This window comes from Neltuma alba, unplaced genomic scaffold, assembly GCF_004799145.2.
Source record: "Neltuma alba isolate B1F8T4 unplaced genomic scaffold, ASM479914v2 tig00011563_pilon, whole genome shotgun sequence".
Lineage (NCBI taxonomy): Eukaryota > Viridiplantae > Streptophyta > Magnoliopsida > Fabales > Fabaceae > Neltuma > Neltuma alba.
In genome coordinates, this window is record NW_021636221.1 from 53,966 (window position 1) to 68,950 (window position 14,985).

The 14,985-nt window shown below is 32.9% G+C and overlaps 1 protein-coding gene across 1 annotated transcript; it reads right to left on the reverse strand.

The window, feature by feature from the left end:
* Positions 1-287: 287 nt before the first annotated feature.
* Positions 288-4,747, reverse strand: LOC114714995 (coatomer subunit epsilon-1). The gene is made up of 7 exons (XM_028899788.1): positions 4,462-4,747; positions 4,280-4,369; positions 4,002-4,153; positions 2,802-2,937; positions 2,530-2,685; positions 2,036-2,115; positions 288-603 (listed from the first exon to the last, which is right to left on the reverse strand). The coding sequence occupies exons 1-7, from the start codon at positions 4,621-4,623 to the stop codon at positions 531-533; spliced, it is 849 nt and encodes a 282-aa protein (XP_028755621.1). The 5' UTR covers positions 4,624-4,747; the 3' UTR covers positions 288-530.
* Between the last annotated feature and the right edge of the window lie 10,238 nt (positions 4,748-14,985).

A 14,985-nucleotide genomic window follows, 5' to 3' on the forward strand; every position in this document is an offset into this window, starting at 1 on the left:
ATTAATAAATGCTAAAAGTATAATATGGAAAATGAAAGATGGGATGAAGGGGAAAACGAGTTTTTAGGAAGAAAAAATGAGGCAAATCCTACACCCCATTTTCTTTCTAACTTTCTTTGATCCTAGTTTTTCGTCTCCATTCAATCGGGAAAAAAAAAACTTCTCTTCCTATTTTCCTCTCTATTTTTCTCTCCATCGGTTAGTCTCACGAGTTCACGACCTCACTTTGAGGCCCACACCACATGACGCGTTTATATATAAATGGTATTTCTTGCATTTCAAGCAAATTAAGATCCAAACTAAAGAAATTTCTTGTATACTGGTATAAGATGTAGCTGTTACAACATCAAGCTCAAAGTAAAACCAAACAATGCCATAAAATTGGATGGATACAGGGCACCAAACCGATTGTGCTCTAACTAGTGCACTTTAATAACCACAATTAAGACTGCAATAGAACATAGCAATATTGCAATGCTAAAAGAAACTAAATCATCAAACTCACTATTTAAGTAAATGATTGTAGTGCTCTATCGAAGCTCTCTTCTGCTGCTGATACCGCGTTTAACAAGCACATGGTCCGGGTGAGAGAGTTTCAATTGGCTGCCAAAACAATAAAGGTCACTATTATTCACCAACAGAATGCCCCAACAATATGAACTAGAATTTCATTTCTCGGCTAACAGTATGAGATTAAAGCATTGACTTTCGACATCGGCTAAAGTAATGAAGTAGGATTCCTTTCTTCGTTTATTTACTATTTTCTCAAAACACAAGCAGCATGAAGTAAATGATCATGACATGAGAAGAAACTTCAAAGACAGCAAAAGTTGCAAAATTCATAAAGTTCTGCATAAATATTCATTTTTGAGCGCTAGCTACACTATAAATAGGGTGTTTAATATGGCATCAACCAATAAATAAAGCCATAACTGAGGAATAACTAATTGAAAAGGATGACGTGAATGTCTCTCAGCACGAAAGGTCAACAGGGGGTCATTGAAGAAAGATTGGTGAATGAACCCAGTAAATAAATCATCCAAGTTCTAGCTTATTTAAAACCGACATGAGTGTGATAAGAACCACTATATTCTAAGATGCCAATAGGTATAAGACCACTAATTTTAGCCCTCACGCCTCCTTACTTTTAAGGATCCAACTCTACCGTGTGAAGACATAACAAATAACAATACCGGCTAAAACTCAAAGAAAGCAACATCCTAGGGATGAATTAACATTAACTCTAGCATTGTGTTACACACCACAAGACTACTTAGCAAAGCATTTGGACATCCTTTAAAGAATGTCAAAAACTCAATCTTTTTATCAAATTCTCATCAGTCAAAATTATTAACTGGTGGCCCTGACTCATCCAAATGCACAAAACCTGATTTCGGGTTTCAAATAATATATGACGGAGCTAGACTTCCTTTGAACAATAACTCAGGAAATAGTTTGAAGAATGTCAAAACCTATAAATCATTTCATGCTTATACTCATATTCATCTCTTAAAATTCTTGACTCAATTGACCAGTTATGTATGCCATTTAGCACGACAATTTCCAACCTCAGTTTCCTGGGAGGCCCCAGCTCACACAAAAATGCAGAAGACCTGCTTTAGAATTTCAAAACTAGATTCAAATGAACAATTAAAAAAAAAAAAAAAAAACATCAGACCACCTCGTCAATGATGCAAGTGCGACATTGTGACGGAATTTCAATCGGAAGTCATGCAATTGAGAGAAATAACATACAAGGCGTTTTTTTTTTTTGGGGGGGGGGGGGGGGGGGGGGGATGGGAGGCGCACAAAGATGTCACTGATTATATAACAAAATACCTCAGTTAATGCTGGCCCCTAGAGTCAGGTCCAATAACAAAGAAACTGGATTTACCCAATTGTTTATCAGTATTTAACGTCTCTATGTTTATGAGTTAAAAGACTTTTTGAAATTTATAACTCCGGGCCAATTACCAGTGCCAGTTGTAACAGTTCAGGTGTAAGAAGTTGACGAAAGATATGTTCCCATATTCACCTGAACGATTTGGAAGATGGTTTGCCAAGATGAAGACAGCAAACAACCAGATTGGCTAAAGTTTCAGGATCCCTGGCATCCTGCACAAATAAGCAAAAACTTTTTCACTATCTACAAGATCAAAAATGAAAGTGTCGTATTATATACTGATTCAATATAGCTGACATGTTTGATAACTATATCTACAAAGAAAATGGAGGGAAATTTAAGATTCAGTAAAACCTGGAAGTCCCATTCAAAATTTATGAGATTAAAATTCAAAGAAATAATCCAAAATTGAACCAATAACATGAGTGCATCGTATCACTGATGTGTTTTGTACTAAGAATACAACAACTATAACAAGCCTTATCCCACTAAATGGGATTGATTATAAACAACCAAAAAAGTGAATAATAATGGTAGTGGTAATAAAAAGTCTGATATATAAGCACTAATTCAAAGAGCTACTATATTGAATTTGAATTATTGGTTATTGATTACTTTAAACATACCTTGTTTAGTGCTTCCACCAATAGGGTTTCAGCTTCATCAAAGTTCCCCATGTGCATGCAGCAAACAGCTTTACCATTTAAAAGCAAACTGGTTGACTGATACCTCTCTGATAAATCTTGAAAGATAAGATAAGCCTCCTGGATCTTGGAGCCACCCTAATTAGATAGAAATAATATCAGTTTTACTCAGTTCCCTCCTCCCATGGTAAATATATTTATATATATATAGGTTGTGCAAAAAACCAAGCTACTCATAACAAAATTACGCATACCACTGCCAAATTTAGCCAAGCATTGGAAAGCTGGGTTAGAGTGTGATCCTCATCAATCTGTTGCATGACCCTAAGTTGCCTCTCAGCATAATCAGACCTATGCATCTTAATAAATATTTGGACATTAAGGGCATGCCTGAAAATTCAGATTAAGTAAAGTCAGGCCAAGAAACTTCCACAATGCACAAGCAAAGTCATTTTCTCTTTGATGAAAAACTTGAGACATGCATCATATATTAAGAAATTACAAGGATAAATTATCAAAATAAAATTTCCTTGGTCAAAGAAAAAGCAGCACAAGCGAAATCCTACAGTTTAGCTTCAGTTAAAGGAATGATGAGAAGAAGGCCAATGGCAAAGGCATAGCTTTTCAAGAGAAATGAATGCTCAAATGGAGCCTACCACATTATTTCCACAACATAGTTCTTACATTGCACACCAGAAAACAAAAGATTCAAAATTGTATCGTCACAGAAGCATTGCTAATCCCTTAGTAGCCACATAGGTAGGTTAAAAAGCATAAGCTGCAGCATTTTGAAATTCCTGACCTTTTGGATTATAATTAGATCCCAGTATAATGTAGTAGGAATTTCGTGTATAAAAGCAGGTAATCACTAGGTCAGAGGTTCTACCAAATTAGTAATTAAATGGATCAGTGGTTCTTTATCCTGGCAGGGTAGATGAGAAAAATATTTTGGCTCACAGAAGATAGAAGAGAATCGACTCAGCCTGCTATAAAGGAAGGTGACGAGAAAGATACAGGCAGTTTGAAGGGTCCTACCAGGAATTTGCTTCATAACAGGTAAAACGATGTTTATTGAAGATGAGGAGAAGAAAAAGCCTGAGGAATCCTTATAACTAATATGGCATTAAAATATAATCAAAGGTAAAATGATGACTTAAGAATGATAACCACCAAAGTAAGCCCCAAAAGTCATTACTCTTTTTCAAGGTAGCCTAAACGGGAGCATCATTTTTTTGTCAAAAAACAAAAAAAAAGGGAGCATTATTTCAATGACCACCATGCCATGAACAAGGCTTGAAAGCAGAAAGGACATCAATTTCTGGAAAGCTCATTAAAAATCAAACGCAATAGAAACATAAATTGCCGGTAGATTAGAGGCTGCACATATTTTTTCACAGAGTAAATAAATTTAACGATGGTGAAGAATATATAAAAGAAACAAAAGTAGAAAATACAGTTCCAGGGTGCCCCCAGCATTCGTGTGTTTGAGGGCTTCATTGTAGTCCTGCTCGTGCATGAACACGATCCCAGCAATCAACCTCAAAGTTGAGTTATTTCCAATAGCAGGATCTGCCAACCACTCCTTCAGACTCGAGATCGTAGATTCCTGCACATGACAACCACCAAAATCAGATCAAAATGAGATCTCAAAAGCGAAAGCCAAGAATCACATAATGGGCATTAAAAAAAAAAAACATTTCAATGAAAAATAAGCAAGATCTTGAGAACGAACCTTATTTTCAGGGCTCGAGAAATATTGAGCTAACAATTTCACTGCCTGAAGAGGCGTCGCCGCCGAGGAATCGATCTCGCTGATTACGAACTGAGCATGAAAACTTGAGATCAGGGATGGAAATGGATGACAAAATCAAGAAAAATATGCAGAAAGGAAGAAATTCAGCGGGAATGGGATACCTGCAATTGACCGAGAGCGATGTAACAGCGATGAACGAGACAGTCTCGCTCGGTGGCATCGTCGGGGGACAGATTGTTGACGTTGCTGCTGTTAATGGCGGCCTGGTAGGCACCCAAGTAGAAGTTGTTTCGAAGATTGAACAAATGATCAGGTGCAGCCATGGAATCAATCGGCTTTCGCTGTAGATCTGAGAAAGAAGGAGGAAAGAGAGGAGAACCAGTTCAAGTCGTACTGGATATTTGTCACCAAATGAACATCCAAATGCCCGAGGCTTTCGAGTGAGGCGAAGGCCAAAATCGGGTGGGAAAGGGAAAAAGGACCGCAGCGATTCGTTGGACCGGACCGATCTGCGAAACATTACCAAATTGAATAATATCATTTCATGACTTGCCAATCATGTCATAGAAATTAAAAAATTCTTCATTTATTAGACGCCCATAAATCTCTCAATGTCAAAAAAAACCTACCAACATCACTTATGAACGTTATTATTAGAGTTATTAATATTATTATAAGAGTTATTAACCGTATTTTTAAAGTTGAAAAAATCTTGCCTTCACAATATTTTGGAAACCAAGTTGTTAATTATGTTACCAAATTTGTTAATATCATTATATAACTTGTCAACCACGCTACAAAAGTTAAAAAATTCTCAATTCATTATGCACTCACTAATCTCTCAAAAACTTTGTGATATTGATAGAGCTAAATTTTTATATGTTTTATCCTACATTAATATGGGATTCAAATGATAATTTTGAGTTTAAATAGATTTTTATGCATTATTAGATTAATGGATTGATTTTTGGATTTTTCATTAAAAAAAAAGAGATTTTGGATTAAAAATATGAATATTTTGTGATTTCTTATTTTTGGCTTGAAATTAATACTTTCTATTTCTATGAAGTCAATCTTCATATTTTTGAAAAGTTAATTTTCGGAAATTTTTTCAACTCTGCCTTATTTTTTGTGCGTATCTAATATTTAATTTTGGTATATATTATATTCTATTTCAATATAATCTAAATTAATAAATGCACTTGAATTTTTATAGGTTAAGAAAGAGTAAAAGAGGAAATCCAATGGTACAAAATTATTGCTTAGAGTTCAAGCACAATCTAATGGTTAAGTTTAAATGGGCTTAATTCTTATACCTAAAAGCCCTTCTCTTGCTCCTATAAAAAGAAGCATTCTTTCATGAGAAGGAACGGCCACCTCCCTCTCCACTCATCAATTTTCATTCTATTTATTCACCTGTCACCATCTTCTTATGAGTTTCATGCCATCTATGGGAGCTTGGGCTTGCTTGAGAGAAAATTTGGGAGGAGTATGGAGGAAGCTGAAGCCTTGGGCTAGCACTTGAGATTTACAAGGGAGTGATGTTCTATTTATCTTTTTAATTCAAGGATTTGAGATTATTTAGTTTTAAATGATTTTGTGTTGTATTTTTGTGAGACAATGTAGTTTTTAGATTGTCATTTTTATTATTGAATTATATTGATATTTGAATTATATATGTATTGAGATACTTGTTGAAATTTGTGTTTATGAACCTTTTTATTGTTAATTGAATTTATAATTAAGTTTTCATTATGGATTTAATTATCAATGTTGTTTGAATTGCAATTTTGGGTTCTTTTGCCTTTTGATTGTTTAATTGAGTTGGTAAATTACTTAATTGTTTGATTGGATAATTCTAAGCATAATTTTCAAAATTAATTTGAATCACTTGCCATTAGTTTTAGGACCTGTTTGGATGACATCTAAAACCACGATTTGGAAGGCAAAACCATGGTTTAGATAAAATGGCATCCAAACAGCCTCAAATATTTTGAAACCATAGTTCCAGGTGAAACCATGATTTCCATCAGTAAAACTATGGTTTACTCAGAAGTAGAAAAAAGTCACTTCTGGAAGTCATTTCTAATTGACCAAAAACACCCTTTCTTCCTTTGCTGGCCGATGCTTTCATTGGAGTGAATATAATTCTATTTCACCCATAAAGAAATCACTAGCCGACATGTTTTTTAATGTGGATGAGTATTGGGTTGGTAATATAATTTTATTTATATTCCTTTTATTAATGTTATATCTTATATTCTCACGCCAATTATTAGTTACTTCAATAATTAATAAATTGTTTTTAGGCGTGTTTATTCAATTTTATCGTAAAATATCATCCCATTTCATGTTTATAATCTTCATGGAAAATTAATAATTTCCTGTTCACAACCAAATAATTCATCTTCTCCAAAAAATATTTTTACTCTTATATTTTATAAATATATATAAATGTAGTAACAATTAATTAATTAATTATAGTAAAGATTGAAGGTTTATGTTGTTACAGAAACTACTTGTTAAAAAATGTTATAGAATTTCATGTTTAAAATCTTTAAAGCAAATTAATATTTTTCTGTTAGAAAACAATAATCATTTTTCTATAAACATATTTAATCTTATAATTTATATATACACACATATTAATTATTAATTAATTATATTATCTTATATATTATTAATTATGTTAGTAAAAATTATTTTATTAACAATTTTATTTCTTCAAATCAAAATATATTATAAAATCTATCCCTTATATAATTATCATATTAACTTATGCCCTTTTTGGTAATTTACACATGTAAAAAGTGCTTCTGCCAATAACTATCCAAATACTCTTACTTATCAGAATCACTTTTTCACAAAATTTATTCGTCACAAAATTTATTTTTCCCAGAATCTATTCTCTAGAAACTATTCTCCAAGTCATGGTTTGATTTCATCCAAACACCCCCTTAATGAGTTTAATCAACCAACCTTATATGTTATGAGCTCTCTAATGGTTTAAGGGTTTTTGAAATTGAGAATTCCCTTTATTTCAAGTAGGTGATTTAAGTTATTAATTTCACTCTCTTGTCACTTCCCTTTGGTCTAATTAATTGATGTAGATTATGAAAGCTAATTCAATACGAATCCTAAGTTGTTTCCTCTACCGTACCTAAAGAGAAACCTCTCGCTTTTACTTGTTAATTTTCTTTACTCCCTAGTTAATTTTCTTTACAATAGCATACCAGGAGGCGTTGAATATGGAGGTCATGAAGCCCAAATATCACTCCTTTAGTTAGAAGCCCAATAAGCCCTTTAGAGTGTTCAAGGGATTTATAGCTCGAGAATACTTACGTGGAGGAGGATATGGATCATTCCTTGGATGATGACATGAATACACACGGAGCTTAATATGGTATATGGAAGGCCACCCCGAAAACCACCATGGCATATAAGTCATCGGAGTATGAACACTTGGACCTTGAAAAAGATAAGAGTACATTCTAAGAGACTAAAAGGAGCATTTGAAGCAAATTTCCATGTTGTCGAAGGCCTAGCACAATTATATATGCATAGAGAAGTCCATTAGAGCTATAATCTTTTAAACTGGGGCCCCGAATGCATTGTACTGTGGACCATGGGAGTTCCAAGACGTGATCCAATCACATTCAAGCCCAAATGGATGTCTAAAAGGCCCATTTATGCTTTTGGACGTAAATAGTAATGAAAGTCCATTTGGAAGGTCTAAGAAGATTCAAAAAGCATCAAGAGTGATATTATTGACATTAATTAGGATTTTGTTTGTTGTAATTAGTTTCTTATTTTCAAATAGTAGACTTGTTCTTGAAATTTAAGTTATTTCTTCTTATTTTTATGTAAGAAATGATATCTGCCATAGCCAAATAATCATTAATGAGGCATCATCCCTAGCATTTATGTCTTAAGATGCTGATTCTAGAGTGTTCTATGATTGCCTATATAGAGGCTACGTTTTTGTACTTAAAATTAAGACTTAGATGAATGAGAATTGAGTTTCTTTCTCTCTGTGTGAGCTTTGCTTGTATCCTTATATTCTCATGAAAATACTTGACAGTATTAAGGGATTGATCAACCTTGTGGCGTCTTCATGGCTAGGGTTGTAAGAGACAAGTTCTCTTAAGGTCCTACCTAGATCAACCATCCATTTGTTACTTAATTCTAGCCGGTCCCTACATCCCCTCATATCAAGTGGTATCAAAGCTAAGATTTGCTAGATTTCAAGTTCTATCCTTTTTCTTTTTCTCATTACTTCTGTTTTCCATTTGTTCCATCCTTCATATTCTATCTTAGTTCTTCGTTCCTTCTTCTTCCATCCATTTTGTTTCTTGTCTATGCTTCCACCCATTGTGTGTTTTTTTTAAGTGACTTTGTTTATCACTCCATTAGAAGGAGAAAAAAAGGGCAAAAAAAAGAGAAAAAAATCATCCCCAAAAAAGAAAAAAAGTGATGTTGTGTAGAACAAAAAAAGGTAAACAAAAGAAAGAAAAAAATCTATAAAAAAAAGAGGGAAGAGTTGTAGGTTTTGGAATATTACAGAATAAAGGCAAGTTTTCTAATTTGAGATTGCTTCCATTGCAAGTTACAATTAATTTCCTAAATCTTTAAGCTTGGGTGGTAAGATTTCTATTTTTCTATTTTTTTTTACTTTCCTTTTTTTCATCTAGTTTCCTGTCTTGATTTCCTTTTTTTTTTGTACTACTTTCCTTTTTTCCTTTCTTCAAATTTCCTTTTATTTCCTTATTCATTTTCCTTCCTTTTTCATACTAATGGCTTAATTTGAGCTCTTTTCTTACAAGGTACTCACTTTCCTAAAATGCATTCAAGGTAGTACCTTTCCTAGGATCTTTATTCCCGCTTTCTTTTTTTCCACAACCATATCCGTGTCCATAAATTTTGTATCTTTTTTCTGTACATTTTTTTTCCTTTCCCATCCTTATTTTTCATCATATACTTCTATCTCACATCTTTCTTTATTTGCCACTTTCACCCCATATCCTTCTCTTTTCTCTCATCTTGCTTACCAATTTTGGTTGCGAGGATTACCACAAACTAATATTGTCTCTTAATTTTGAGCTTCAATCAAGAATATTATAGGAGGCAAGTTTGAGTGGTAAAAGGCAAGAGTGTTTGGCATCAATTTAAAAGCCAAATTTGAGAGAAACATGAGTGGCATAAATTGTTTTTGGTGAAACATGTGAGTAGAGTGGTGAGGTCCATTTTTCTCTTTGTTTCTAACCTTTCAGGTACCAAATATGTATGGTCATGAAGAGCTTAGGGAAGATCTCAAATCCTTCCTAAAAGACGTCAAAAGCTAAATGCCAAAGTAGACCATTTGAAGTCTAATCACAACTCCAAGTCTAAAAGAGATTTACATAGAAGATTGCAGAATGTTGAGTATTATTGCCATGAGATGGAGTTAGCAATGACTAGAGCTCACATAAAAGAGACTCCAGAAGCCACTATAGATTGTTTTATACGTGGACTTAATCCTAGATTAGCCCGTGTTGCAGAAATTGAGTGATTGCAAGGATATTTTTTTGATTACTAACCATCTTAATCATTATTTGCCTTGTGATTTTAGTGTGTTGCAGGTAGTCAATTTGATTCCTAAAGGGCCATCTGATGGATTTTTATTTCATTTAAACAATATTGAAACACATTCTGATGACCTAAATCTTGTTACTCCTAATGACTTGTTGTCTTTAAGATGCCTTGAACTTCAGATACTGGATTTTAATTGTCACATGAATTTTATTATTCATAGGTGTTCTTATTATATGCATATTGTAGTTAAGAGGCTTTCTTGTGTCTTGGATATTATTGTTGCTTTAGGTCATTTTGTAGGTGTACAAGGGATACATATAATCATTAATATTTAGGTGCATGTGAAAAAGAAAAGATTTCTAACCCAAAGCAATTTTCACCAGCTTCCAATATTAGAGTATCCTCATGTGACTTCAAGGAATCAAGATCCTTTTTAAGATCTTGCTAGGACCCATCACATAACTTACATGATTCTTCTACTCAGTAAATATTATTTTCAAATTATTTTTGCAAATTCTAACTTCTTCCCCTTTGATCCAGGTCAAGATTCGAGCATGAATCTTTTGAAAGAGGGAGGGAACGATAGCATACTAGGAGGCATTGAATATGGAGGTCATGAAGCCCAAGTAGCACTCCTTTAGTTAGAAGCCCAATAAGCCCTCCAAAGTGTTCAAGGGATTTATAGCTCGAGAATACTTATGTAGAGGAGGATATGGATCATTCCTTGGATGATGACATGGATACATACGGAGCTTAATGTGGCATATGGAAGGTTGCCCCAAAAACCACCGTGGCATATAAGTCATCGGACTATAAACACTTGGACCTTGAGAAAGATAAGAGCACATTATAAGAGACCAAAAGGAGCATTTGAAGAAATTTCCATGTTGTCAAAGGCCTAGCACAATTATAGATGCATAGAGGAGTCCATTGGAGCTATACTCTTTTAAATTGGGGCCCCAAATGCATTGTGCTATGGACCATGGGAGTTCCAGAATGTGATTCAACCACATTTAAGCCCAAATGGATGTCTAAAACACCCATTTATGCTTTTGGATGTGAATAGCAATGAAGGTCCATTTGGAAGGTCTAAGAAGATTCAAAAAGCATCAAGAGTGATATTATTGACATTAATTAGGATTCTGTTTGTTTTAATTAGTTTCCTATTTTCAAATTGTAGACTTGTTCTTGAAGTTTAAGTTATTTCCTTTTATTTCTATGTAAGAAATGATGCTTCCCATGGTCAAATAATCATTAATAAGGCATCATCCTTAGCATTTATGTCTTAAGATGCTGATTCTAGAGTATCCTATGGTTGCCTATATATAGGCTACATTTTTCTACTTAAAATTAAGACTTAGATGAATGAGAATTGATTTTCTTTCTCTCTGTATGAGTTTTGCTTGCATCTTTGCGTTCTCATGAGAATACTTGACAGTATCAAGGAATTGATCAACCTTATGGTCTCTTCATGGCTACGGTTGTAAGAGATAGGTTTTCTTAAGGTCCTACCTAGATCAACCATCCGTTCGTTACTTAATTCTAGCCGATCCGTATGTCTCCTCATATCACTTTGCTTATCATTTTGACTTTCCTTCTAAAAAAATCCCCCTTAAAAATTGCATTTGTATTCATTTAGTTTAATTTAATTTTTATATAGATTTTAGGACATTTGCCCCTTGCATTTAGAATTAGAATTTTACATTTTAATTTAGGTCCATTTTATTGCATTTTTCATCACCTAAATTTTTATCTAAAAAAAACCTATAACTTGCTTCTTAGAAGTAATGACTTAGGTTGATCCTAAACTATAAATTAATTAGGACCTAGTTTAATTGAGTGTTTTAACAATGGAGGCATCATCAGATATGCAAGTAAATGTCGAATAATCATCTATGCATTTAATTATACCATTTATGTCTACCACACCATAGAGTTTTTGAGAGATTAGTGAGTGCATAATAAGTTAGGAATTTTTCAACTTTTGTAATGTGACTGACAAATTATGTAGAAGTGTTAACAAAGTTGGTGATGCAATTAACAACTTATTTTTTAGGAAATTATGAAAGTAAGATTTTTCCAACTTCACTAACATGATTAACAACACTTGTAACAGTATTAACAACTTTAATAACATCATTCACCATGTGATCTGAGAGATATTTTGACTTTAACATATTTATAAGTGCCTAATAAATTGAGAATTTTATAATTTTTGTAACATAACTAACAAGTCATATAACGATATTAAAAAATTTAATAACGCAATTAACAATCTTTTTTTCAAAATATTTTCTTAGAATAATCACAAAGACAATGTAGTCATTTCAACAAATTTTAAAATTTCTATTTGGTCATGTGTAACTAAAATGAAAATTTTCTTATTGGGGTGGCTATTTGTGGTTTTCAAAATTCAAGTATCATTTTATTATTTTCCCATAATAATATCCGATTAAATTTAGCATCGTTGAGCACAATAAAAAATATTTGTTCTTAACTATAATGTTGAAACCATCATCAAATTGTTTAGAGTGGATGAAATACATAGTTATGTAGGAAATTTTCATTCTTGTCTAATAGTCCATTTGAATTATATCAAATTATCACATTTTATTTCAACAAAAAATATCACGCTTTAAATATTAAAAAAAAAAAATCTACACGTATTTGAAATTTAACGGAATTTTGGATGATTTAATCACTTTGTTAATAATTTTTTTTAGAAATATAGTTTCATTTTATTTTAACTATAAGAGACTACTTAATTTTATTTTGTGATTGTTTTGTTACAACTAGATGTGAAGTATATGCGTTGTTCTCAGTTTAAAGAAAGAGTTACACTATTCATGGTAATACCTTATTTGTCAACAAACTTGTCTTTAACAAACCTCAACTAACCAATCTCAAGATAAAAAACAAGTTCTGACTTAGTTAAAAAACTTTTTGGTTAAGTTAAATACCTATTCTGGATATGATCTAAATATGAAATGTATCTTAGTGGGCCCAATTTTTGAATATTGGCTAAAAGCCAATCCACCATCTTTTTTATTAATCTGCCATCTTCAAGTCTACTCCCACGCACTGAACTAACTTTAGGAACATCATCCCAAGATACTCAACAAGTGGAGTAGACTTCCCTTCCTTAGTCTAATTTACAATATCCTTATGAATAGATGAATTTCCAATAGTCATAGTCAGATCCAAACTCAATTCTCAAATTCTCATTCTCAACTACCTAACTTTGCAAAGATGCATCCTGCTAAATTTTAAAAGTATCTTAACAAGAAAACAAAAATACGAAAACAAATGTTGAAGATCCAGTAGAAAGAAGAAAAGAGGTGCTCTAACATATCTCATGATCAAGAGCCCATTTGCAAATTAGACTAGTAATGCTCAACTACTAATGGTTGCCGACACTCCAGGATAGTGACACTTCAGATTCTATCTAGATATTTATGCAAAAGTAGTCTATGCTTCTCATATAATGACACTCCAGGATAATGACACTTTACTCTAAAAGAGAACCGCTTATTGCTTGGATTATTTTGATGCTAAACCAGTCTATGCTTCTCAGAAATGGTCACTTTTTTTGGGATTGTGCACTAAAGATGTGTGGTCCTGAATCGAGTATGACTAATGGGACTTTGAAAATCTTTTTGATGATAGTAGCAATGATTGGTTGTATCTTCTAAAAAGAGCTTTGAGAAGATCATCTAAAAAAGGTTTTTATTGCCCCGATAAGAAACCTTTCGAAGATAATGATAATAATGATCATGGGCTAGAATATCTTTTCTAAGCAAATCAATGGAAAATGCTGCCAAAACCTATTAAACCTTCAAAAGACATGACTCTTTTTGAACTTATACAAGGAACAGGTCATGAAGAACTTCTTCCAAAGAAGCACCCTAATCTAATCATTCCAATTGTTTCTTCTCTAGTCTAGTAACCTATCCCTTCACTAGTCCAGTAACCTGTTCGATATAGTATGTAATATCTTATTTTTATACCCAATATGTATCAAACAAAAGCATTTCGAACCATATTTGTTGGCCATAAAATTAGAAAATCAAGTTTTCAAAAATTTTATCCTTGGGTTACTATTCACAATAACCCTTAAAATTTTGGCCAAGTTCAAAAAATCATAACTAATTGTAGAAAAATCAAAACATAGTAGTTCCAAGTTTTATTTGAAGCTCTATTAATTGTCTACATGGGAAAAATAGTCTTTGGTCTTATCACCTCATCATTCGATTCCAGTTTTACGCCAAAGTGATACTATTTAGTTGGTCAATCTTTCAACTTCTAGATTTTTACCTTAACCTTAAAAATCCACAACTTTTCGTGTATAGCTTCAAATTAGGTGATTTACCACTCTGTTCAAAGCTTAGGGTGAGCATTATTAACCTAAAAAATCTCATGGCTAGATACATTTAATTACTCAAATCCTTCTGCTCATGAAGTTGACCCCTTTTTGCCATTTTCTATCCCCTTTTAATGTTCTTTATTGGTTGTTCTTTCACTTTCTAGCCATACCCCCAGCATAATGGCATGTAAACATATTTTTAACTATAATATAATTCAATGTAAGATCAAGAGCTCATACATTCATAGTCATTATGAATTTATATTCAAAACATAAGCTCATAAATTCATAACATCTCAAGGTAATCTTTATTGCATCTTCCTTTTGTTATCTTTGCCTCTTGAATTTTCAGCTCCCAGATTGTGTAATTTAAACATAGAAGGAGTAAGACTTCAGGAGAAATCTCAATAGCAATAAACCACAACAAAATGTCAACAATGTGATGCATACTATGCTATACATCAATGCACATCTCTTGTATCATTATATACATTATGCACATCTCTTGCGTATAATTTTATTACTATGCCAGGGAAAGGAAGCATGCCATTGTACTATTCCATTTTACAACTCAACTATGCATATTGTCAAGGTATCAAATGCAAGAAATTTCACACATCATAACTCATCTATCTCAACTACCTCATGACATAACATAAATAGTATACAACACAAAGCAAGTTAACTTTAAGTTCTAGTTTCTTGCTACCTCTTTGAAACCTTAACTCTTGCCTCCCCTCCTTGCTCTTAG

Excerpts from the sequence above, each read along its gene's own strand:
- LOC114714995 (XM_028899788.1), bottom strand. The coding sequence starts at position 4,623 with ATGGCTGCACCTGATCATTTGTTCAATCTTCGAAACAACTTCTACTTG. Across the intron at positions 2,686-2,801 it reads CTTGGCTAAATTTGGCAGTG|GGTGGCTCCAAGATCCAGGA; the intron begins GTATGCGTAATT and ends CTATCTAATTAG. Across the intron at positions 604-2,035 it reads CCATCTTCCAAATCGTTCAG|CCAATTGAAACTCTCTCACC; the intron begins GTGAATATGGGA and ends TTGTTTTGGCAG.